This window comes from Platalea leucorodia (genome assembly GCF_965183815.1).
Source record: "Platalea leucorodia genome assembly, chromosome: 18".
Lineage (NCBI taxonomy): Eukaryota > Metazoa > Chordata > Aves > Pelecaniformes > Threskiornithidae > Platalea > Platalea leucorodia.
Window position 1 is genome coordinate 9,808,922 of NC_138840.1, and position 21,678 is coordinate 9,830,599.

Here is a 21,678-nt window from a genome sequence, read left to right on the forward strand (position 1 = left end):
TTCTGGAGGTGCTTATCTGCCATGTGGGTGGTTTTTTGCAGGGTTGGAATAAAAAAACCTGCTTGTATTGGAACAAGTTGTTATGTGTGGGGAGCTTGCTGTGTCCTTGTCTTAGAACAGCTCTGTTTGATAAGTCTGAGTTTGTGTAATACCGTCTTCCCTTTTTTTTTCTCAGGGTCACTCTGGGTGTGTCAACTGTCTAGAATGGAATGAAAAAGGAGAGTAAGTATGTGGCTTGGTTCAGGGGATCAACAAGCTGATAACCCCAGGTTCTCCCAAGAGTAGGATGGAGGTCATCTTATCATAAGCAGCTGCTTCCCATTCCTCGTAAAGTAGTGCTCAAGCTCAAAGTTTTGAACCGTAGTAGAGCTCACGCTTCAAAAGCAGCTTTATTTTGTTAAATATATCTGGATATTCTTAGAAATGCCCCGTTAGTGCGTTCAGAAGGGAAATGGTCAGGCTAAGAAGTGGAGATTGAAGGCTACTTTTCTTCTCTTAAGTGGTATTATGGATTATAATGGATCTTTAGGATTTGCCGGGCTGGTAGTGACATTTCCCAGCCCCCTTCACCGTGCTGTTAAAAGCCTCTGCTGGGGGACATATATATATAGGGGAGGGAGGTAGAGCATTTATCCCTCTGTGCAGTTTTAGAGGGAAACTAAACATAAGAGCATTTCCGTTAACCAAGCAGAGTAAAGAGTATCCGCATGAGAAATGACTGGGTGGAAAGAAGAGTGTATACTTGACATGCCTCTTACAAGATCCAAAGTCTGCTGTCTGATACTCTTCAGAATTATTTACCAGTGAAAATTTCATGCGTTTGAAAGAGATTTGGCTACAAGGAAATAAGTTTAAAACGGCTGATGGTTGCAGATGTCAAATTCTTCTGCTTCAAATGAAGATAGATGTACAAGGCAAACGGCGCTTTGCAAGACTGCTGCCACACCCTGCACTTAAAAAGCAGTCTGTGAATCACTAAAGGAGCCCTGGCTTGGGACTGTTTGGGCACATCCGAAGTCCAGGAACGAATGCCTTGGCTTGGGTTCGGGCATGATGTGGAGCAGTTAATGCAGCCAGGCTAATAAGGAAAATGGAGGCCCTGCATTTTGTTGTTGACCAAATGCTCCTATTGTTTTCCCCTGTGCCATCTGAATCTGTGGTGAGCTGGTTCAATGAGCTAAAGAAACAAAAAACACTCGCTTTATTTTCCATGGAGATGATATTTGGCTGGTTTAGCTCCCTGAACTGGCTGAATGGATTGGCGCATGGGGAGCAACAGGAACACAGCTGAGAAAAGAGAGAGGAAGTGGGCTTCTTAGAGCTGAATTAACTTAATGGCTGTCTGTGGTCAAACCACTCTAAGAAATTGGTCACAGCTTAGAACAGAAGAATACATGATGCATGCTGCTCTTCTGTTTCTTTTAGCTTGTTGGCCTCTGGCTCTGATGACCAGCATACCATCGTCTGGGATCCTCTGCACCACAAGAAGCTCCTTTCTATGCACACAGGACATACTGCAAACATCTTTTCTGTCAAGGTATATGGTTAGAAGGAATGAAGGGCTAACAACATCAGCAACCTAAGCAGCAGGAGACTAGGTCCTTGCTGGAAAACATTTTCCTGCAAACAATTCCTCCCCCCTCCCCCCCCAATAATGTAATATTTCTAATATTAGGAAGAAATGGCATTAAATCTAATACCTGCACTTCTTAGTTTATGCAGCTCCCAAGTTTATCTCATTCTCTCTGTAATTTCAAAGGAAATGGTTGTAGCAAATTGGGATGTGTGATGAAGAGACTATTTTGTGTGCTGCTGTAGCTGGTGACTTGAATGTGCACGCTGGCGTATGTGTGATGTAGGTAATAACATGGGTCATCCTGTGTTCCCAAAGCAAGCTGCTCTGTGACCCGCCAGGACAGCTCAGCGATGTCTATGTGAGCAGCCTCAGCACTTCTCCAGTCTGAATGTCAAATCTGTCTCCCACAGTTCTTGCCGCATTCAGGGGATCGGATCCTCATCACGGGAGCTGCAGATTCCAAGGTGCACGTCCATGACTTGACTGTCAAGGAGACCATCCACATGTTTGGAGATCACACCAACAGAGTTAAGCGGATCGCCACGGCTCCCATGTGGCCTAACACCTTCTGGAGCGCAGCAGAAGACGGGCTAATCAGGTACAGAACTCTAGTTGTTCTGCCCCCAAATTAATTGGATTGGGATCCGTTGCAGTATGTACTATGCACAGATCTGAAGAGAGACCGTCTCTATGCTAAAGAGCTTAAGCTAATCTCTCCCTTTCCTGAAACTGGGAAGGATTCATCTTGAAATGTAGACTCCTCTGATAAATACTCTCCTCAGCACCTCTGTTTTCCTCCACTGAAAAGGGAGGCCAAGAAAGGAATAGCCATGTCAAACGGAAGGGAGATACAACACTGAGTGACGTTTCCCTCCAGAGTCACAAAGACTCTTAAATGAGTAATGTTACGGGAGTCTGTTCCGCTTTTCACACGAGCTACTGTTTGTGAGGTCATGACTTGGAGTTTAATTTGGAACTCGAATACATTTGTGCACATTATAGAGCTGGTTTTAACAGTTATCCTGATATTGAGGCCTAGCATATATTGAACTGAGGTGCTTCCAGTCACTTGGGGCACAAAGGACTGTTAATGTCATTAGTGTCGTCTCTTCATGCGCAAGCCAGATAATTAAGTGTGGGTCACTACTGAGCAGTATAAATGTGCTGCTTTGAGCGGCCTTCAGTTTGGTCACCGTGGAAAGCTAACCTCTCTTATTGCTGCTTCTGTCGTCTAGTGGCAGAGATTGCCCGACTCTCTCTTCCCTTTGCAGACAGTACGATCTGCGAGAGAACAGCAAACGTTCGGAAGTCCTGATAGACCTGACAGAGTACTGCGGGCAGCTGGTGGAGGCCAAGTGCCTGACGGTCAACCCCCAAGATAACAACTACTTAGCGGTAGGGGCAAGTGGACCCTTTGTGCGGCTCTACGACATACGTATGATCCACAACCACAGGTAATGGCAACGGGCTTTTCTGGGTCTTCTGGGCAGACGTGAGTGGTACAGAAATCTGTTCAAGGCTCTGGTGGGAAGTGGGAGTTGCGATGATCTGGCACTCACCTGTCTCGCAGTGTGGTTTTACCCAGTCTTTTCTGTCACCCGCAGAGTCTTTTCGATCTGCGCGAGTACATTGGGGTGCTGCGAGGCAGGCTTGTGACTGCACAGCTGTATAGGCATGAGGCCTTCCCCTCGTGCATGAACAAGAAATGTCAGTGTAGATCAGGCTTCCAGCAGTTGAATGCTGTGATTGTAAGACTGCTGCTCTTTCTGGCTAGAAAAAGCATGAAGCAGAGTCCTTCAGCTGGAGTACACACATTCTGCGACCGACAGAAACCCCTCCCGGACGGTGCGGCACAGTACTACGTGGCAGGTATTGGGACCTGTGACTGATGGGAATTTAAGTTAATGCCCGAAGAAGTGGAGTTCTACCCATCACACAAGAAACCACTGCTTGGAAGAACCCTGCTCTAGTACAGGGATGTTCCATGGAATTGCAGATTATTTCACTTCTATGCTGTGAATTCTTGCTTATGTTACCTGCCCACTTTCCCTGATTTGGCAGTGGTGTGTGTTGGTGAGCTGGCCTTACTTCTTCTTGTCTAGCGTAAATGTCTTTTTGTCACTTTTATTGGCAAGTCAAGGATTGGATAATCTGGGCACTATAGGCTTTCTCCTGGAACTGGTCCCAGCAAGGCTGCGGTTCAGAATCTTTTTGGCACAGAAGTGGCTTGTCTTCATCCTGCAGATGAAGAATCAGTGATGCAGTATCTGGGCAATCTAGATGACATTCTTCTCCAGTGCTCATTATTTACTATCTCTTCCCCCCTGCCCCCCTCCCCCCCCAAATGTTTGGGTTTTTTACAGTGTCTTAGACCAGCATGTTCAGCAGACCAGTTTTGACAGTCTTGCTTCTGATGAGTCCCGCTAGAGGATTTCTTAGGTCCCCTGAATTGGTCATGCAACACATCTGCTGTCTGAAGCAGAAGAACCTGCGTGTGAGCTGAATATTTAGGAGCCTTGCTTTGGTTGTGCTAAGGGCTTTATTAAGGAAACCTGATTAGAGGGTTGAAGATGGAGGTATTTGTTTGCAGATAGCCACAAATCACAGAAGCCAAATCCGTAGTGAATCCCTAAAACTGAGATTTGCTGGGTTCTGCAGACTTCATTGTTAGCAAGCTAGTTACAGTCCAGTCTTCTCCTCACACGGAGATGACCTTGCAGAATCGGTACCTAGAACTTGTGCAAAGGCAGCTATGCATGTCTGTGTGTTTTGGTGGCTGATGGAAGGATTCAATAAACAGCAGCAGGAAATGGAAAATCACCTAGGTGCATGCGCTTCGTGGCAGTGCTCTCCTAACAACCCCTTGTAAAAGGGAGCAGCTCGGGTAGGACAAAGACAATGGTTACCAGTTACGCTAGTACATATGGACCTCTTCTCTCCACAGGGCACCTTCCAGTGAAGCTTCCGGACTACAACAACCGGCTGAGAGTTCTGGTAGCCACGTACGTCACCTTCAGTCCTGATGGCACTGAGCTCTTAGTCAACATGGGAGGGGAGCAGGTAAGAAGACAGCTAAAGTTTGGCAGAAAGCTTCACGTTCAGTTGTGTTTGGGTCACCATACGTTGTTGTGCGTTCTTGAAAACAGGTATAGCAACTTCTCTGTGGGTAATATGATTGATTTTTAAACTGCTTTCTGATTCATTCAGACTAAACGCTGGGCATTAGGGATTTATTCGTTATGCTACCGCTTGAATAGCATTCTGTTCTGGTTTTTCAATTCACATTTCACTCTCTGGAAGGAAGAAAAAAACAGAGTTCTGGAACTGACCTTTGCTGACCTAGAAAAGATTTCATAACTCATTCTTGAAACATCAAACTACTTCTGTAATAGAATCTAGTGAATAAGGAACTTACAGAAGCAAAGGCCTTCACCTGGAATATTGATTGCTTTAATTTTAAGCGCTGGGTGATATTCATGGATCTTTTGTAAAGCCTATCAGTGAAATGAGAAAATCCTCCTGACAGCATTAATCAGCATGGATTAAGCAGGAGCTTTGCTTGTGGGCAGGTTACTCTGTGGTTGTCCTCTACAGATCTTTCTCACACGTGCACGCATTCCCTTTAAGAGAAGGTGCTGAGTTAGACGAATTGTAGGTCTGATCTGGGCTGTCAATTCCTGTACCAGTACAGTTTTAAACTAGGGCTTCGCAGGGCTGCTTTCATCCTAGAGACACTTTTGCCTTGGTTTGGTGTACTGCCTCTTTTCTGTCACTAAACGTTTGCTTTCTTCATGATCACTGTGTTAATTAAATAGTTAAAATATCTTATTGGAGTCAAAGCTTTTTGAGCAGGTTGGTTTGTGTTCTGGGCATCTTTTAAGTTCTGTAGGTGTGGAGAGGGCTTTCTTACCTCTTGAGTAAGACGAGGCTCCTATTTCTCAGCATTGTTCTTTCTGAAGCCAGTGCTGGAATAGAGCATGCCACTGGTACTGCTGTCATCCTGTGTGTCTATAAACAAGATTCCCAGTTAGAAAACTGGAAATAGCACAACACAAATGTGGCACCATATACCCGTCTAGCCCTGTTTTATTTCTCTGACTTGAGCATCTATGTTTCACTGACTTTTTTTTTTTTTTGTCTTTTTCTTCATTCCTTAGGTCTATTTGTTTGATCTAACATACAAGCAGCGACCATACACTTTTCTCCTCCCAAAGAAGTGCCATACTGCAGGGGGTAAGTATGATGCTGTCGTGAAAGTGAACAGAAGGCAGAGTGAAATCACGTACTACACAACTCTTTTTCAGGGTGCAGCCCTATCTGGGCGGGAATTAGGAAAATAAAGTAGGGCATGGCTGTTGCTGGGCTGTTTCTGCAGTGCAGTTCTTGCCCTGAGTTCTAAAACCCTTCTACAGAATGACAAAATGTGTGTCAGGAAGGGAAAGGTGAGCTGTTGAGGGGTGTATGCCTGTGTGAGCTAAGGAGGGTGTTTAAAGCTGTGCACAAAGGATAAAGTAGGCTTCGTAGGGTGGTTGAGGTCCTGGCATCCTGCCTTCAACTAAGGGGCAAAACTTTGTGGACAGGCATGGAAATGGTATATTGTTTTTATTTTTTTAAACTTCTTAGTAAAATGTTGAATACATCTGTTATCCCCTTATACACCCATTAAGAAGGAGACAGAACAATCTCTTCCCTAGTCTAAGAATCTGGCCTGGCACTAATATCCCTCCTGGTGGTGAGACAGTTGAATCAAAAAGTCAGTTATTTGGTGAGTAAGTAAATCCCAAAGCGTTTTTATTCCTGGCCCTGTTTCTTACAAGGCCTGCCTGTTCGTACACAGATGCTGCAGGCAGCACGCAGTGAATGGCTGCAGCGTTATTCCCCAGGCAGAGGCTGACTTTTATCAGGGAGTGTTCCCTGCTCAGCCCCTTCCCTGTTCTCGGAGTGCTCTGGCAGAGTTTGATCTGTGTACTCAGCTCACCTTAGGCCTTAATCTAACACTCACATCCTGGTAGCACATATATGCCCTGCCTGCCTTTCTCTTCGGTGTTGAATGCATGTGGGTGATGTGTACTGTGGTATCTGGTGAGGTCATGCTTTAAATGGCAGGACAGCGTTTGAACAGGCTCACAGTGGTGTGGTTGCAGCAAACGCTCCACCCTGTTGGGCACAGAAAGTTCAGGCAAAGGCTGTGAGAAGGCGGTATCAGTACAAAGGCTGAACTTCATGTGCACACATGTCTCTGCACACTGAAATCTTTGAGCAGGTCAGTAGACTGGTTGGACAGTGTCCCCAGTTTCCCAACCTGTGAAATGGCCGCAGGAGCACTCCCGGCTGCAACATAAATGCAGTTTGTAAAGCTTGAAGCTGAATGTTTTCTATAGAAATGGCAGATGATGTGGCTGCGTGACCTTCAGAGGATTACTTCAGCTTGTAACGGCTCCTTGAGCAGTAGGGTAAGAAAAGAAAGAAAGGAAAAAAGCATCTGGAATTCCTTGACTGGATTCCTCCAGTGGTTCCCCTCATCCTCCTTGTTCTATTAAATGTCCAACATCTTAGCTCTATGATTCTTCATCTGAGTGAATCTAAAATGTAAAGTTGCTAATGTCACTAAATGCTTCTGCGGTTTCAAATGTCAGGCTTCCAGTGATCAGTCAGGTATGCTGCTTCTGGCCTAGGCTCAGTCTGAAGGCAGTTCTGTTCAAGCTGCCCTCTCTTTGTGTGTGTATACTTAGTTCTACGTGTATCTCGTTTTCTGTTCTAGAGTGGTGTTGCGAAGGATACTGCAGAGATTTTGTAGTAAATGTAAGAAGGCAAATCAAATCCGGGTGGCTGGAGGAGGTGGGGGTGTGGAATCATGGAAGTTTTATTTCTGCTCTGAATGGGGCTGTGGCATTGGCTTGGCTCTGCTGTAAAATAAAACCCTGAAGCTTCAGATATTAGTTTGTACAATCTACATTGATACTTAGCATGGCTGTATATTTTTTTTTCCTAACTTTCAGAAGTGCAGAATGGAAAAACCTCTACCAATGGAGTGTCGAATGGCATCCATCTCCACAGCAATGGCTTCCGCTTGTCTGAAGGAAGAGCACACGTGAGGTAAGGGGACGGATCTACCTACATGAAAGCCCTACGGCTGTGTTCGTGTCATTTTCCTCTTGCCAGGGTTTGGTGCTGCTAAACAAGGTGTGAAGTGCAACTCTGCTTGGCGCGCTGACTTGATTGTCAGGTGGCCTCTGTCCTAGGAGCTGTATTTGCTTCTGATGCATGGGCTATGACCAAGAGTCAGGTCAGGCAAGAGCATCCTGGGAGAAATGTTGTCCGTGAGAATTTTTCCCCTCTTATGATGAATTACTGCAGACAAAACTAAGAAATGACTTTTCAGGCCTGGAAGCAAGGTGTTCTTAGTTGTCCTGAGTGGTTGTTACTTCCTGGCCTGCAGGAATTATGTCTTGGTAAATGGGAGAGGCTGTCAGGTTGAAAGAACCTTGCTTCCCTTTGTCATTTTTTTGGGCACCTGCCTGCTGCAGACTGAACTGAAGCGACCAAAATTGCTTTACGACAATGACACTGGAGTCATTACTCCTGCAGTCTGCATGTGAGCTAGGAACGGATGGAGAGCCCTCTTCCATTGTTCCTGCTGCTTGCTTTCTTTAAGAGCAAAATGCAGTTGGTGCAAAGCAGAAGAGACTTGAAGCACATCTTGCTGACTGTTTTTCCCTCCAGCTGATGAGACGTGGTTAAAAGTCAAGACACAGTTACTTAATACCATATATGGGTAGTCTAGGTTCCACCAAAGTCACTTTGCTCAATGTTTTCAGCTTGTTTCCTCTAGATGGCCCCTCCACCACGGCAGCAGAGACGTGGCTGGAATTTTGGGTTGCTGAGCATGGGCCTTGTGCAGCCCAGTGAACTCGGATGCTTGGTTTCCTTCTGAATTTGCATTCTGTTACACGTTGCTAAAAGAGGACTGGAAACGTTGTTCATGCAGTCAAAGCAAAGATGTATTGGTGAAGTCTGAGGCATTAGATGCTTAAAATACACACTGTTCAGTTTTGAGTGGATGCCTGTATATAAAGTCGGTATAAACAGTCAAATGATGGTCAAAAAGAAACCTTCCTCCTAAATCCAGGTTATTCAGGTACATGGTCTCTTCTGCCTTTTTCTGAAACTTTTGGTATTATCTGATGCTTGCTGGGACTTGCTGAGCAAGAACAAACCACTGCAGACATTTAACTGGAGTTAACGGAGCATTAGCATGCGAGACTTACCTGTGCTCCTTTCTTCTTTCCCTTCAGTCCGCAAGTGGAGTTACCTCCGTATCTGGAGAGGATCAAGCAGCAAGCCAACGAGGCCTTTGCTTGCCAGCTGTGGACTCAAGCCATCCAGCTATACAGCAAAGCAGTCCAGAAAGCCCCCAACAATGCCATGCTGTATGGCAACAGAGCCGCTGCCTACATGAAGCGCAAGTGGTAAGGAAGCAGAGACTATCGGAGAGTTTAGTGGTACAGGCGGTGCTGGTGCCTGACTTCTGGGTACCATGGATGCCTTGTCCACTGCGAAGCACCTGGCTCCCCTGTGTGTGGAGCAGGGTTGGGGTTATTGGATCGAGCTGTAAGTGGGTCACCTCTGGCACAGAACAAGGGGATTGCACAGCAGCATGTGTTGGAGAAATTACAGCCACAGATACTGCACAGGCAAGCACAGCTGGTAGTAGCTCATCATTTTGCCTGCTGGCATGCTGAGTAACGTTCTGTTCCTTTCCTGTTTAAAAAGAAACCAAAAATCCACTTTTGAGTGACAGCATTATGAGTGTCTGCAAGGGTGTTTGTGTTTCTTTGGATAGTTCTGATCTGCCTTAGAGTATGGCTCTACATCTGCTGTCAACAGCTGAGGTAATGGTTACTATGCTTTGTAACTTCCTATCGCATGATAGAAGATCGTTGTAGGACTGCCTGGAGTTGCTTTGGTTGCTGCTTTATCCAAGTAACTAGTACTGCAGATAGATGTGACCCGGTGGTTCCCGTGCTACCCAGCTAACCCACACTCCCCTTACTGGAAACAAACCTCTCTGAGGGATCTGGGGAGGTGGCAACTGGTGCCTCAGCGGCTGGGGGAGGTTCTGTCTTGATTGTTGCAAAATATGCCGTTAGCCTCTGCAGTAGGTAATGTCTTCTCTGACCAATAGCCAGAGCTGCATCTGCAAGATACAACTGAGTTATTTTAGTATCTGTCCCCTTGAGCAGAGTAAGACTGAGTAGCATGACTTTCCATTAACATATTTAAAATAGCTGTGGTCCTTCATCTGCATTTGCTTTGTGAGGATATCCTTCTCCTCTCCCTGCTGAAATCCCCAGTATGAATTCTCCCGTCTTCTTGCCAAGATAAAGAGCAGCCAGCAGTTGTTGTGACTGTTGGTAACTGGCCTACTGGCTCTTTTGCAATAGGAGAGATTTGGGAGCTGCCTCAAAAAGACCTCAGTGTTCAGAGGGAGAAGAACAATAGGTTGGGATTAAGGAATGGAAGACAGAAGCGGAGTGCTGATCTCATGAATGACATTTTTCTTATAGGAATCGTTTTTCCCGAAGGATGCTGGCAGATCTGAACCTTTCTGTGTGTCAGCTAGTGCTTTGCTACAGTTTTTGGTAGCAGGAAGATGTGAAAATGTATGCACAGTGGGTTTCTGTGGCATGCAATGATTAGAATTTAAATAGTACTGAGCTGATATCTTCTCAGGTGCAGAAAAGACGGGGTGCTTTTCTGCTAGGAACAGCTACTGGCGTATGGCAGAAGTGGCTGGGATGTCACTGAGAAGGAGGGTGAAGCAGCTGGACGGGGACCCACGCTGAACCTCCGTGTGTCTCTAAGGTGCCCTCCATGTTCGGAGCAGGAAGAGCTATAGGCCACCCTGCAGAATACCGCAGGTCTTGCTTTGGCCTCCTTCTCTGAATAACAGAGGGGTCTAGAAGAAAGGAAGGTCTGTAATTTCCTAACCTCCCCTTGCTCATCTCCCTTAAGATGCTACTCATACTCTGCAACGCTTCTAAGGCTGTCCTTTTAAAATTTGCTCGTAAGAGCCAACTGCATCACTCTCCAGATTGCTTTTAGCTGTCTGTGTTGACAGTACTTAGCTGATTTCTAGTTCGAGCATTTTTGCACAGGCTGAGTTGAACCTGTAACAATGGGAGAACTCAGCGCCTGCTTTACATCTCAACGTGTACGTTTTCACACCAGTCTGTTGGGCTGTCTGACACCGGGAGTTGAGGTTGAAGGATTTTTGAGAGTGGCAAAGCAGCTAATAGCCCAGTCAGCTCTGAAAATGCAAGACGCGCGTCTATCATCATAACAGGTAACTTGCGTTCCCCCTTTGAATAAAAGTGGCCTGATGCCATGCATCCAGCCTCCTGGATTAACACAGACGCAGTGCCGCAAAGACAGCTCTCAAGCACCATGTTTCTTCTGCTCTGCTGCAAATCTCATGGACGTGGCACTCTACCTTCTGTACTGTGCTAGCACGCTGCAGTATGTGGCCAATATCCACCTGGATGGGATGAATGGTTTGGAGAACATGGCTGTGGCACTGAAAAAGCACTGCTTAGCATGTAACCCAAAGATTTGGAGCTCCCTTTAATGAGTAGAGACACAGGAACACCTCTTCCCTGACAAAGGCTCCACGTGATCCAAAATCGTCGCCCTGTGGGAGGTACAGGGCAATTCATCCCCTTCCCCTTGGGCCTGTTTCAGGCTTTGGTGGGTGCGGTGCGCATAGGTTACAGGTGTGAAACGTTATTGTTGTTATTATTTTATTATTATTATTAGCCATCACATGGAGACTTGTCACTCTCTTAGGACAGATCGTGGTGCCTCTGAACAGTTGAGGCTCGATGCTGGTACACCAGGTGTGTCAGCCCTGGCCAACGCGTCAGCCTCTGTCAGTCTGAACTGAATACCAGCACGCAAGGCTCGTCAGGTCTCTCCTGCTTCCAGAGCAGAAGCAGAGGCGTTCTCATTCCCACAGCCCTGGAGCTTAGGGAAATCAAGTGTAGTCTCCAGTAACTGTAAATAGGATATAAATATCCGTTATGATACCGGTCTGCTATAATACTTATTTCTAAAACTCTAAGGTTTTTTGTATAAAGGTGGGAAAAGGCTGCTGCTTTAGACATGTGTCTGTCAGGGCTATGAAGCCTGGTGGTCCTGTAGCTCCTTGAGGGCTACCGGTGGCTCTGTGGGCAGGGAAACGTGCTGCCACGCCGCGCGTCCACAAAGGGGCACGCGTGAGCTGCCGTGCTCTGGCGAGGCCCTGCTCGCCTTGCAGGAGAGGCCTTGTGTCTGCTTGGCCAGAGGGCTTGTGCATCCTCCATCTTCAAAGGACTTCCCTAAATGTGTTCTATCAGTGAGCTCTGCTCCGTCGGATCTAAAATGGCAGGTCAAGACTTGCTGGGCTTCCCTGTGCGGTCACGTTACAGGGCTGCCTGTCTACGTGTGGAGGTGCATTCAAGAAGCTGGGCTTGGTCAGATGGTGCCCCTGGGAAACAGCAAATGCTATTAGTACGTGAGCTTGTGGGGTGTCTGCTTGCACAGAGAGAGCTGGAAACAGCAAGCTTTGGAGTGAAACGAGGGCTGGGAAATGGTAGTGGAAAATGTACGCTGTTTCTGTTTGGGCCGTCTAATCCCCCCCTCCCTCTTCTTCAGGGATGGGGACCATTATGATGCTTTAAGGGACTGCTTGAAGGCCATATCCTTGAATCCATGCCACCTGAAGGCCCATTTCCGTCTTGCCCGCTGTCTCTTTGAACTCAAGTACGTGGCAGAAGCACTGGAGTGTCTGGATGACTTTAAAGGGAAGTTCCCAGAACAAGCACATAGCAGTGCCTGCGACGCACTAGACAGAGACATCAATGCAGCCCTCTTCTCCAAGAGCGATAACGGTGAGTGCCAGCGTTTGGTGTGGTTCTTCAAGGTTATACTAAAATCTAATGATCGGACAAGGAATTTTCTCCTTAAACTGCCCCTGTGAAGTAAAGCTCCAACTTCTGAGAGAGATTGATTGTTACTGTGCACAAAAAACTGGCCTGAGCCTGTTCTTTGCTTGCGCCTGGTCCTGGTTTGCTCTCGAGCGAGAGTATGATAAAAGGGGTCTGATGTACCCAGGAGATAATCTGGAAGGAAGCTTGTGCTCTAAGCCCTGCTCCCTGCTGGAATTGTCCTTAACTCTTCTCTAAAGCTGTTGGGGTCTCAGAGAGTGCTGTTTGCTTACAACATGTTCCTCCCCAAAATGTGACAAGGGAAATCTGTTGTCTTTCCAGCTGAAGACAAGAAAGGGGGTGGCCCCATCCGGCTGCGAGCCACAGGCCGCAAGGATTCCATCTCAGAGGATGAGATGGTGCTGAGGGAGCGCAGCTATGACTACAAATTCCGATATTGTGGCCACTGTAACACTACTACAGACATCAAAGAGGCCAATTTCTTTGGCAGGTATGTTGGCAGAGCATAATAGGGATGCAGGACAGGAGTGTGAGCAGCAGCAGGATGCTCTCTTCCATCGGATAAAGCCTCATGTGTAGCCCCATGTGACTGTTCATAAAATGATGCTGACGCTGGTTTGCAGGGTTGAAAAAGATGACAGAAACCCTCCTCTTTGTATGGCTGCATGAATAGCTGGTTCAGTAGCAGATCCACAGAGGAGCCGGTTGGGCTAGCATTTCAGAAAAGCCATTTGGGATTGAAAATATGAATCCTGGGGATGGAGGGAATCAACACAGAAAGCTTTATCTGGATCCCTAAGCGTGAGGGGTGGCAGCCTGCTGATTATAGAAGCCAACTGAGATTCTCGTGTCTGCTAGAGACTAGCTTTGGCTCTGAGCTGTGATCTCCAGTCTCTGCTCCTCTCACCCTAGCAATGCACAGTACATAGTCAGTGGGTCAGATGACGGCTCCTTCTTCATCTGGGAGAAAGAAACCACCAACCTTGTTAGAGTGCTGCAGGGAGACGAGTCGATTGTGAATTGTCTCCAGCCTCATCCCAGTTACTGCTTTCTGGCCACCAGCGGCATTGACCCAGTTGTACGGCTGTGGAACCCTAGGCCGGAGGTAAGAGCCGCAGTAACAGGCTGCGGTGTTGTCACGAGATGTAACACGTACCGGTCTTTCCTACTGGGATCTCTTGATAGTTGCAGCAGCAGTAACAGCCCCTCCTTGGTCCTAGCGCTGCCTTGCTGAGTTCTCTCCTTTGTTGTCTTGCAGAGTGAAACCCTTAATGGCCGCGTGGTAGTGGACATGGAAGGTGCTTCCCAAGCTAACCAGAGACGAATGAATGCAGACCCGCTGGAGGTGATGTTGCTGAACATGGGGTACCGGATTACAGGACTGACCAGTGGTGGGGCTGGAGGCTCAGATGATGAAGACAGCTCAGAGGGGCAAGTCCAGTGCCGGCCCAGCTAAAACAGAACTGCCTCTCCTTCCTCTAATTGTTTGGCTGAAAGGGAACCTAGTTTCCTTGGTCCTGAACTTTCTCTGATGAATGACTGCACTGTTTCGCACTATGCACAGAGTAGGACAAGCTGGCAGGGGCAGGAGCGGCCGTCTCTTTAAACCATCGCCACCACCTCCTCCTTCTCCCGTCACGCTACTGAGCAGCATGGCAGTACAGTCTGGGGTTTGCCTTTAGTGGAATTTAGTCCCAACAGGGGTCTTTGAGTTGTCTGTAAGCAGTGTAAGCTGGTGATTTTTTTTTCCAGGGCTACTGTATGATCTGGTACAGGGGGATGTTGCCTGCATTCATGCATTTGCAGAGGGGATGTTAAATTCCTGAATAAAATACAAACCTAGGGCAGGGGTTATGGAATGAATTTACTGTAGTGAGCTTGGTCTTGAAAGCTTGACTCTGCTTTTGTGCTACCAGCCTGTCCAGAGGCCCCTGGTTTAGGGTTGTCGGCCATGAAACACCTGTTTTGTCCCATAACATCTTTCTTCTGGCTTCCATCTCTAACACGTTGTCACCAGATGTAGCTGTGTCGTATTAAGGACTGGATATTGCCTGTCTTGTCCCTGGGCATCCGTCTTAGTTGATGAATCAGTGAAGGCACTGAGTGTGTGCAGCTCAACAGGGCAGGATGTGCTTGCCCAGCTCTGATACTTTCTTCTGTGGTCTACGAACCCGTGGAGAAAGGCGACAGCAACGGGAGCAGGTTTCATCAGAGGCCTAGGACTCGCGTAGCTAAAGCTACTGAGGAAAGGGGCTGGTAACAGCACTCTTCCAGAGCTTCTGTCTGTTGCCCAAAATGTGTGTAGCTGTATTGTCCTTCTCGTCTCCACGTCACCTCTGCTGGAGCTGAGAAGGTTGCCACCGTGTTTATGTCACAACTAAAGTTTCAAGCTTTTAGACAGCAGCATTTTTGTGCAGTCAGCTGCTCTGTCTTGGCCAAGGTGGGCCTTCTCCGCCTCGTGGTTGGTGTAACATCTGATGGATTAGCGGTCCTCTCAGGAACCCTCCTTCCTCTTCCTGCTCTCCACACGCTGACTCTGGCTGCAAAGCCAGGAGTGCACCTAGAAATGCAGCACTGTACTTCCATTCCTCCCCTCTCATGCAACATGCAGCCCTGTTTTCCCCTCTTGCGGTTGCCAAACACTAAATATCAAGTAGATCTTACACAGCTGTGCTGCAACCGAATCCGAAGAGGTTGTTTTTTCTAGGACTATCAACTAAGACCAAAGAGCCCCTGGAGATCTTAACTGCTCTGCTCTGTCTTGTATCTCTTACTGCTGAAGGTCTGAACATGCTAGCCTTGGTCCCAGGGGTGTGAGGTGTGTGTCTGGGAGTGTGTGCGCATGTGTGTATGCTGCATTAGGGCCGTTCTTCCATGGGGTGCGATCCCTGGTCTTCCTGTTCCTGCTGTGGAAAGATGAGAGGCCTCCCTTTCCTTCTCGGGCTGCCAGGCGTTGATGAGAGGGGCTGTCAAGGTAGCTGGCTTCCTCTCCCTTCCAGAATAGTCGTTACGAGATGAGTGAGCCCTGTGCAGGAGGGAGGGAGGTCACGGAGGCTCGTAGCATCTCTCCAAGGACGTGGTTCCCTGCAGAGAGAGATCCCCCACGCCCCCCTTGCAATCGCAGCAGCACTAACTGGGACCGGTCTCTGCCCCTCAGACAAAGATGTCCGTCTGCTCTGTCACGCGTGGGCGAAACCGAGCCTTAGCGAGCCCTGGTCTTGTGGGAGCATGCCCCTCGCCACCAGAAACGAGCGGCTGCCCTTGTGCTGCGCTGAGCTGCGATGGCAGACTCGCCCTCCATCTTCTCCTGCGGAAGCAGCGCTCTCCTGGGACAGATTGTCACTTGGCTGCCGAGGGCACGTTTGCTTGTTTTCACGCAGTGCCAGCGCGGTAGATGTGACGGCTTGCTCAGTTTACCTGTTTGGTTGTGTACAAGCTCCCCCGCCCCAGGTGTCCCCCGGCTCTCAATGCTCTTCAAAACCCAGAGGCAACAGAAAATTCTTCTCACTTGGGTGGCTTTCTGACATGGTCTGGCCTTTCCTTTTTTTGCTTAAGGCTTTCCTACTAGACACATCCTCTTTTTTTTCCCCCTTCTCCTCCCACTCAAACTTTTTTTTCAGCTTTCAGTAGACAATGTCTGCAGACTTTGATTTTTAAACTGAGAGACCGAGATGGAAAGCTCTGAAAAGAACAGACCTCTCCCTCCCCATTCACCTTTTGCTGTGGCAGCTATTTTTCCTTGTTTTTACCCTTGTGAGACAGTGCAGCTCTTTTACCTGCCAGTTGCAGTGTGAAAGCTACAAGATTCCCTGCCTCTGCAGTGGATTGCTTTTTTTAATGGCTGCTTTGGTTAAAAAAGATAAATAATAATGGGAGAGAAGGGGAGAGAAAAATCGTTCTGCCTCTAGCCCCTTTTCCCCTTGTCGTGAGCAGATTACCTGCTTTCTCGCTTGTTAATGAGGAATTTGTATTTATTGGTGAAGGAAAAAACATGCTGGGGAAGTAGGGAGAAGATGTTGCTTTATTGACCTCTGCTGTTTACTTCAACCCCCTCTTTGGGAAAGCTTCTTCCTGCTCTTTCTGGTTAACTCTTTCTAGCCTGGGATATGCAGGGATGCCTCCTTTATTTTTGTATTCTAGCAATGGGCTCTCCGTTAGGAGACTCTAGGATTCTCTTAGTGTTGCAATGACCATTGCTTCTCGCTTTTTCAAGTACTAAAGATGATCATCTCGTAAACTTTGCCCCTGCAGTTGTAGAGGTAACACACAAGCCTTACTGCCCTCATTAGAAGGAGCAGAAAACTTGTTTCTCTGGTCCCTGGAAGAGAAAGGGTTAAGCAATTAAACAGTTCTTTGTTCTAGTACTTTCTTGGTGTCATTTTGTTTGGGGGATTGTTCTGGCTTTGTTCTACCTTTCTCCTCTATGGAGGTGGACAGGGGTGGGCGGAGGGCGGCTGGCTGGGCTGGATGGTTCTGTGCTGCTTTGTGGAGAGCAGCAGCCCCAGTAAACCTGAGTGGGAAGGGGGCTGGGGAGCCCCAGCTGTGGCTCGTAGGCTGCAGTGGCTGCTGAGTTAGTGCCGATGTTGGTTTATCCAGGTGTGGGAGCTCGGATCTGTCGGTGGAGCCAGGGCCGGGGCTCTGTTCGGGAGCAGAGCCCGCCTCTGGCATGGTTTGGAGCTGAAGCTGCAGACGTTGGGGTGAGGGTGGGAACGGCTGCCTGGGGCTTGCCGGGAAAGAGAGGAGCCATGCACATGTCTTACGGAAAGATTAATGGTGCTGTGATGGAGTTAGTTTCTCTGAATCATGTTTTGTCAGGGTGGGGGGTAAAATTGATAAAATCCTCTTTGAGTCTGTGCTGAACCCAAGAGTCAGAGGTGAGCGGGCTGGGGGGCAAAAAGCTGCGTAGGGAAACCAGCCCGTCCTTGCCTCTTGGCTCTTCTTTAAATAGCCTCCTGCCCCGAGCAGCAGAGCCCCGGTGACTTGGGCTGTGGGGCAGACCCAAGGCCGCCTGCCTGAATCACCATGTTACTGACTGACCTGGGATGTTTCCGCTGTCAGAAACAACGCACTTACTGCCTTAAAGTGTCTCGCACTCAGCGTGGTGTGTGGGACATCAACGTTTAGACCCAGAGATGATCCCTTGCTGAGGATATCACAAACTCACTTTCTCCTCTGGGCTCCTGCTGCAAAACCTCCCAAATACTTTCCTGCCCTCCAAGCTGCAGAACGCCAGGCCTTAAGTAAGCATTAGAAAACCAGTCTGCTATTTTCAGAATCCACTTGAACTTTTCTCTTAAAAATTCCCGTTGGACACCTTTCAGCTGAAGGCCTTTTGAGGCCTCTTCATTTCCAATCCTGTCTGATATAAATTATTGCTTTAAAAGGCAGCTCTGCTCTAACAAAGCAATGTGCATCCACAGCTGGAATTGGCAATCAACTAATTAGGTCAGATCTTGGACTGAATGGTTGGACAAAGAGGAAGCATGGAAGGGGAAGCTGAGTGGTTGAATCGTGGGTGGAAATGGCTAGAAGGACCCAGAAAATGAGTTTTGTTTGTAATTTGGGTAAGGGAATTGGGTTGAGGAGGGAGAGGAGCGCTATGCTCTGGGACGTGGGGAGAGGAACAGTCGCAGCCCTACTGATGAGTTCGCTTTTCTCTGGTGTAACTGTTGGCAGTGCCAGGAACGAGTCTGCGAAGGGCTCAAGATGGCTCCCGCCTCTGAGCAAAATGGGAGCGGGATGTCAGAAAACCGCCTGCTGTTGGTGCAGTGAGGAGTTCAGTCCTCCGCCTGTTACGCTCCTTGTGGCTTGTTCAGGCCTTGCTGCTGCGGGAGCTGAGACTGATCGGGACCCTCTGCGGGGCTGGCAAGGAGCGAAGGTGGGCCTTTTTGTGGATTTCGTAGCTGAGAAACCACCGTGACCTGCACTTGGCTCTTTGAGCTCTCCCACCTTGTGCCCCTTGTCCCTGAGAAACTGGTGGCTTTCCTTTTAAAGATAAAAGTTGCCCTGTGGATTGACTCTGTCAACTGGAGAGGGAGAGAGGAGGAAACTCAGCTTTCAAGTGACAGGGAAGCAGAAAAGACCCGAAGGTTAAAGCTGAGGGGTGAGATGGCTTAGGGGCATTGCTTTTGGGGTGGGTGGCTGAGCCTGCGTATGTTCTTGCGCTCGTGAGTAGCACCATCATCAATACAGCTGAGAGTGACGTTTCTGGTTCACACTGAGCGATTAGAGGCTGTCAGATTGCAGCAGGCACAGACCACAGGAAAGGAACAACAAAAACGCAAAGCAACCCACCCCAGCATCACCTCCAGGGCGGGGGAAGGACGCCTTGGTGTCCTCCATCAGCCTGTGCCTCGGTGACATTTTAAATAGGCTCCTGCACGCGGTGTTGCCTGCTGCTGCCTCGGTTGTCAATGTCAGAAGGGGGAGGGGATCTCTTCCTTGAGTGGTTTGGTTCTGGCAGTCCCTGTAATGTTTGAGCTGTCACAACAGGGAAGGTTCCCAAGGAAGCCGCTTACTGAACAGGAGCTGGCTGGGTGCCTGCTTCTTTCAGGCTCAGAGATGAGCCGGGGTAGAAAGGGGAGGTAACCAAATCCCTTCCAGGCTGAGCTTCAGCTGTAGCCATGGTGGCGTGCGCTTGGACAAACCCAGACCCGTGTGCGGTCCGGGCTTGTTTGTTCCCGGAGCAGACGGGCTCGCCTCTCGGAAGGGCTTCCGCATCTCCGGGGTGCGAGCAACGCGCTGGCACCTGCAGCGAGCAGGCAAAGGTCCTCGTCCCGAGGACGTTTTGGGCCGATGGGAGGTAGAGCTGCTCCCTTCCTGACGACAGGAGAGAGGAGCCATCGGTGGCAAGGCGCTGGCAGAAGTGGGAGTGAAACCTTTTGTTTCTCGTCAAATGAGAGATTGCAAAAACAATGATGGCAGTATGCCTGCTCCGTACATCGATCCAGTATTGTAGTCGGGCAAAATAGCTGCAATAAAAAGCCCGGCCTTTAATTTTATGCATGGAGAACTTCTTACCTGCTCTCCCCCCCCCCCGGTTCCCCCCCGCAGTTTCTTTTCCAACTGCAGCTATTTTTCCCTGCTGACTTCAGGTGTTTTGTATTCTGCTTAGATCAATAGCAGCAGAACAGCAGCAGCTTCCCAGTTGTCACTAGGAAGACCCTGCTGTCAGCTACAGCTCGCCCGTTTTCTGCCAGTGTGGTACTGGGGATGGAGAGCCCTTCTGCTTGCCTGACAAACACAAAAGAAAGCTGTGCTGTACAGGAGTGCTGTATTGATTTTTTTTTTTTTTTTTTTTTTTTTTAAATCCAGCCTAGGGAAAATGGTGTTCTTCCCGCACTCCAGCACCTGGGTTTGCCTTCCTGCACTTGGTTTAAGAGGGAATAAACTGGGCTGTCTGAAACGCCCCTGCCCACGTGGGAGGGGAGGGTGTGAGGCAGCACTGCGGGGAGCCGCGTCCTGCCGAGGCTGGCGGCAGCGTCCTTGCTGCCCGGCTGTGCCAAGGGAGCTGGTCCCTGGTGATACGCTGCTTAGCAGCCTCCGAGACACAAGCAGGAAGAGCAAATCCATTGCCTAATCCCACAAACGCGCCAGGACCACATTAGCTGATGTGAACATTGGCCCCTATTCATGATTTTAACAATCTCTGATACTTATGTTCGCCTGGAGCAAATCAATGCAAGTATTTTTCTTCACTGAACAAAAAGTGTTCACTGAAACACATACAACCTTTGTGTGCATCTTCCATCCGAAGTGCCAAAATAGGAAATGTCTGTTAGAAACCAAAGCGCCAGGCATGGCTTTGCTCTCAAGGGTGTCTGTGTTTCCTCGGCTTTCTCTCTTTTGGAGCTGGGCTATTTTGTGAAATCCCTCACCACCAGATGCCGAGGAGCACGGTCTCAGGCTCCTGATCGGTGACAGGTCACGCTGAGACGATGCCCGCGCGGCAGCTCGAGGTGAAGCGAGCGCCTCAGTGGATGGCTCCGCGTCCATCCAGCTGCCTCTGGAGCAGGGGCAGCCCTAAACAAGGGTCTAGACTAGGAAATAAGGCGGGCTGTTAGATGATCTCTCAAGGGCTCGGTAGAGGTGAGGGGATGTAGTCCACAGTGCGTTACTAAGCTAGTTGAGTCGAAGCCTGAGTACGCGTTAGGGTGTATTGCAGGCGGGTAGGCCACCTCTACGCTAGACTGTTAGCCAATGCTTTCTACTGCCATACCGGCAACTCCAAACTGGTGTCCCCTCCGACGTGCCTCTGCTGCGCGTAGAGGTTACTGATCTCCTGGGCTTTCAAGCTGGAAGCTTTGCTAGTCTAAAATTCAGTGAGCATGTTAAGTGCTGTTCTGTCCCCAGAACAGAGAATACGTTGATAAATGTGGAAGGCTGGACTCAGCTTAATTACTGAGCAAAGTCGGGTAATGGAAAGCAGAACGCATGAAGTAGAGATAACAAAAGACTTTGATGAAGGAGAGAAATCTCAGTAAAAAGTGGGGCCGTTATGTGGAAGCTGTAAGTTTGTGATGAGCGTTGCGAACGTGGTTCCAGCAATTAAGAGGGTTTGCTAATAACAAAAGCCAGCGGCTTCTGTGAGCAGAGCGCTTGCTCTGCATTGCCTCCGCTCGGCGTGCGGGAGCTGCCAGGGGGGAGGAACCCAACCGCGTGCGGTTTTATGAGACTGTTTTATTAGCAAAACCCCTTGGCGTCGTGCTGCGTGACACCACAAACTGTGCTGGAGAGCTGATAACCACGGGCCTTGGAGGGAAACGCAGCTCAAGGTCTCTGCGAGGAGGCAATGAGCGGCTTCCAAGGAGAGCACGGAAGGATGTGAAGAGGAGAGCGGGGCCGGATGCTGGGCAGCTCTCCTGCACCCGCTGGGCAGAACGCCCCGGGCCGCGGGGCTGGGGCAAGCGTCGCCCCCTCTTCTTCCTTCTCCTTCAGCGAGTTGTCGCTCTGTGTTTTGCCGAGTGTGTTGTGGTGGGTGGAAATCTGGAATAAAGATATTTCTTCTTCAGCTTTGTCGTGTAGTTTGAATTAAACTTCCTAATAAAGCAATTGTTATTTTTCTAATCCGATTCTCCATTTGTAAATGCTGTTCCACCCCTTGCAGTGCCTTGACCG

The 21,678-nt window shown here is 48.7% G+C and overlaps 1 protein-coding gene across 2 annotated transcripts in view; it reads left to right on the forward strand.

Annotated features, from left to right (window-relative positions):
- WDTC1 (WD and tetratricopeptide repeats 1) overlaps positions 1 to 21,627 on the forward strand; it is a 32,351-nt gene extending 10,724 nt beyond the window's left edge. For both annotated transcript variants that reach the window (XM_082329760.1, XM_082329759.1), the window contains exons 4-16: positions 176 to 222; positions 1,426 to 1,537; positions 1,987 to 2,174; positions 2,848 to 3,030; positions 3,351 to 3,445; positions 4,521 to 4,636; positions 5,734 to 5,809; positions 7,576 to 7,672; positions 8,872 to 9,045; positions 12,269 to 12,504; positions 12,883 to 13,051; positions 13,474 to 13,666; positions 13,820 to 21,627. In XM_082329760.1, coding sequence (XP_082185886.1) covers positions 176 to 222; positions 1,426 to 1,537; positions 1,987 to 2,174; positions 2,848 to 3,030; positions 3,351 to 3,445; positions 4,521 to 4,636; positions 5,734 to 5,809; positions 7,576 to 7,672; positions 8,872 to 9,045; positions 12,269 to 12,504; positions 12,883 to 13,051; positions 13,474 to 13,666; positions 13,820 to 14,017 — 1,884 coding nt within the window. In that variant the 3' untranslated portion in view covers positions 14,018 to 21,627. The remainder of the gene's footprint in view (positions 1 to 175; positions 223 to 1,425; positions 1,538 to 1,986; positions 2,175 to 2,847; positions 3,031 to 3,350; positions 3,446 to 4,520; positions 4,637 to 5,733; positions 5,810 to 7,575; positions 7,673 to 8,871; positions 9,046 to 12,268; positions 12,505 to 12,882; positions 13,052 to 13,473; positions 13,667 to 13,819) is intronic.
- Positions 21,628 to 21,678: the final 51 nt, after the last annotated feature.